Raw genomic sequence first — 3,825 nt, 5'->3', positions numbered from 1 at the left:
CGAGGAAAGAGTAGCACGGGGCCGAAATAAATTTAAGAAATAAGTGAACACCGGTGTCAAGTCTAGGCCACAAACTCGGGTGGGTAGCTCCACCACAAGGAAATCATAAACTTGCAGCAAGGGAAAGAGGGGGGGTGGGACAATATGCCACCCACCCGATTGCCTCGCAATCCGCAAAGACGTTGGATTCTGCGTGATGGGACATGAAGTTTTACATTTTAATTTTGAAAAACTTTATGATTTTGTCGTTCACTCGTACCAAGTTTCAACAATTGAAAGTCGTCGAAGTTTTAAAATCTCATCAAGTTCTCGTCACAAGAAACACGAATATGTAAACAAAACTTAATTTAAACGTTGGTTCAAAGTATATAAAAAATTGAAAAACAAAAATCAAAAGAAAAATGGGGCTTGGGCCCATCCATGCAACTTACAAATCGACCCCCCCCCAACCCCATAAGGAACTTGCCATCTAAGCTATGTTGTTCGCCCGAGTGGTCAAGTTCTACTTTTTTTTTGAGGGCGTTAAAGTTCTACTTTTTTCTTGAACTGGGTTAAAGTTCTACTCCCTCCGTACCTAAATATAAGTCTTTTAAGATATTTCATTAGGTGTCTACATACGGAGCAAAATGAGTAAATCTATACTCTAAAATATATCTATATACATCCGTATGTAGTCCATTAGTGAAACCTCTAGAAAAACTTATATTTAAAAACGGAGGAGTACTTTATAGGTTTGAATCTCGTCGTGTACTGGTGCAACGAGTTAGCCTAAGACCTCTTTCACTGCAGTATCATAAAGAAATATCATGTGATGTCTTGTACTCGCTCTATCTTATAATATAAAAGTGTTTTTGATACTAATGATACTAAAATGATGTGACACTGCAATTGAAGATGAGACACTTAATTACCTCTTCGTAGCATAGTGAAAATTCCCTCACTCCGATCCAACAATCACATATTACAATGTACTCCCTCTGTTATTATTATTTTTTATAGATTTCACTATAAACTATATATGAATGTATGTAGTCATATTTTGGAATGTAAATTCATTCATTTTGCTTCGTATGTAGTTGATAGTGAAATTTTTAAAATGTCTTATACTCCCTCCGTTTCTAAATATAAGCCTTTCTAAAGATTTTCCTAATGGAGTACATACGGATGTATATAGACATACTTTATAGTATAGATTCACTTATTTTGCTCCGCATATGGACACCTAGTAAAAAATCTTAAAAGATTTATATTTAGGTACGGAGGGAGTACTACTTAGAAACGGAGGGAGTATGTATCATGGAAATACTAAATCAATCCATTAGATGATATGCATCTTTCAAAATTCAATAATTAGGAAAAGATAATTTGTCACAATAACAACACCAACAACAAGCGGACACATTCCATCGCAAAGTAAAATGCAATGGCCACTAGCACAAGCTACGACTCAAACGTTTGCGAAACAATACAAAACAACTAAAGCAAAGCAAATAATTGAACGTATGCATGCACTTCGTCGAAATCATGCATGCATGCATGGACGTGACCTCTCGCATCCCCTTTTCTTTGTGGGAGATCATACGACGAACTCAATGCTATCACTGGGATTAGGTCGGGCACATGAAGCCGGTCGGGACGCCCTTGCCGCAGAAGTTGAGGATGAGGCTGAGGTGGATGGGGAGGTTGATGTGGATGCCTAGCACGTCGGCCTTGATGGCGGTGCAGAGGCAGATCGCGGCGTCCAGGTCGACGAGCCCGTTGAGCAGCGGGCAGCACCGGTCATTCAACGGAGGCACGCCCACCTTCGCCTTGATCAGATCCAGCACATTGGCGCACACGTGCAGCTTCAGCGCGTCGGTCGGGCACTTGCCATACCACCCGCTCGTCCCGCCGCCGCCTCCTCCTCCATACCCGCCACCGCCGCCGCCGCCACTGCCACCACCACCGCTCCCGCCGCCGATGATCCCGCCACCAGGGCCTCCGCCGATGATGCCACCGCCTGGACCGCCGCCGATGATCCCACCGCCAGGACCGCCGCCAATGATCCCGCCACCGCTACTTCCTCCACCCCCTCCGCTTCCGCCTCCATATCCTCCGCTGCCGCCGCCTTGGCCTCCGCCGCCCCCGCCTCCATGCCCTCCGCCGCCGCTGCCACTTCCACCGCCACCACCTCTCCCACCGCCTCTGCTCCCGTGGCCACCATTGTTGCCCGAGTCGCCGCAGCTTGGGCAGGCACTGGTCACTGCAAACAAGAGGAGGTTAAGGGCAAGGAAGAGGCCACATGAAGCCGACACCTTGGACGCCATATTGGCCACGGGAGGTTGTAGCTAGGTCAAGCACCTAGCTATGCTAGCTACTGCGAGTGTGTGAGTCTGGCTATCTAGTCTTGGCGTTATATAGAGGTAGCCACGAGATACAAAGGTGGTATTCTTCGGGAGATGGGCGGAATGGGACAGGAGTCCGTGATAGGATGACACATGCGTAGATCCACGATAAGGCAGGCCTGCTTCAACCCGTGGGCTAGGTGCACTGTTTGGTTTCTACTTGAACCTTGGCAGGCACTGCGTGCAGATCGTGGGTGACAGCGGTGAAATTTTGGAGGTTTACTCATTTTTAATTCAGAAGATGGGTAATCGCTTGAACTAATCTACATGCATCCAGCAACAAAAATGCTAGACATACAGGGGTTCTACAGGTTCCTTTCAAACTTTTTAAACATGCCCCCCTGATTTCCAAGGAGGTTGGCCCATGCCTCTGCTATTGACCAATTAGAACCTGCCATGACACCCTGTAATCCCCTCATCCCGTAATCCTCTTGTATGTGTAGTCACGACATCTTCAATACTCCCTCCGTCCGAAAATACTTGTCCCAAAAATGTATATAATGAATGTATTTATAACTAAAATAAGTCTAGATACATTCATCTCTAGGACAAGTATTTCTGGACGGAGGAAGTAGCTCTTTCATCAGGAAAAATATTATTAGTAGTACTGTTTAAGGGGAGTTGAGCCAAAAATAGTTCTTCAAAGGCTCTCCTAAACATGTTTCCTTTGACGAGATCCCCATGTTTTTCAAACATCCTTTATGTATATGCAGAGATAATCTTTAATTTTCTTTTAATACAATACAGACGCAAGCGAACTCCGTCTATGTTGTCTCAACATAGCCGGTCCCAAGCCCAGGTAAAGAAGGAGGGTTGTGATAGGGTTGGCAAGCCAACATCAAAACTCAGCCACTCTTATGAAGATGAAACTCAAAAGATTTTCGTTGGGGTGTAACCCTCTCAGCGACGCGCCACATCGGAACCCGGGTGTGGTGGGAAATGGGCAAGGGCCTGGCTGTCATCCCCCAAATGGCGCGCCATATCGTGATCTGGATACAATGGCAAGTGAGCAAGGATCGGATCGTCGCATCCTTAGTGGCGCGCTACATCGGCACCCCAGTGTAGTGGCAAATGTGCAAGGGTCTTCGCATTTGACTCGACGAGTGCAAAGTGTAAGGAAGCTAGCCGAGCCTAGGAGGTTTTGCTTAGGTAGCTGGAATGTAGGGTCTCTAACAGGTAAGCTTCGGGAGATAGTTGATACAGCAGTGAGGAGAGGAGTTGATATCCTTTGCGTCCAAGAGATCAAATGGAGGGGACAGAAGGCGAAGGAGGTGGAGGGTACCGGCTTCAAGTTGTGTTACACGGGGACGATTGCAAACATAAATAGAGTAGGCATCTTGATCAGCAAGAACCTCAAGTATGGAGTGGTAGACGTCAAGAGACGTGGGGGCCGGATTATCCTGGTCAAGCTGGTAGTTGGGGACTTAGTTCTCAATGTTAT

At 46.2% G+C, this 3,825-nt stretch overlaps 1 protein-coding gene across 1 annotated transcript; it reads right to left on the bottom strand.

Moving 5' to 3' along the window:
• Nucleotides 1-1,292: 1,292 nt before the first annotated feature.
• LOC123411511 (glycine-rich protein 23-like) lies at nt 1,293-2,391 on the bottom strand. Its single transcript, XM_045104477.1, has one exon. The coding sequence runs from the start codon at nt 2,304-2,306 to the stop codon at nt 1,608-1,610; it is 699 nt and encodes a 232-aa protein (XP_044960412.1). The 5' UTR covers nt 2,307-2,391; the 3' UTR covers nt 1,293-1,607.
• Nucleotides 2,392-3,825: the final 1,434 nt, after the last annotated feature.

Source organism: Hordeum vulgare, chromosome 1H, assembly GCF_904849725.1.
Source record: "Hordeum vulgare subsp. vulgare chromosome 1H, MorexV3_pseudomolecules_assembly, whole genome shotgun sequence".
NCBI lineage: Eukaryota > Viridiplantae > Streptophyta > Magnoliopsida > Poales > Poaceae > Hordeum > Hordeum vulgare.
Note: the sequence above shows the minus strand (reverse complement) of the source record. Positions and strands in the feature narration are given on the sequence as shown.

Coding starts and splice junctions, on each gene's coding strand:
- LOC123411511 (XM_045104477.1), bottom strand. CDS start 2,306: ATGGCGTCCAAGGTGTCGGCTTCATGTGGCCTCTTCCTTGCCCTTAAC.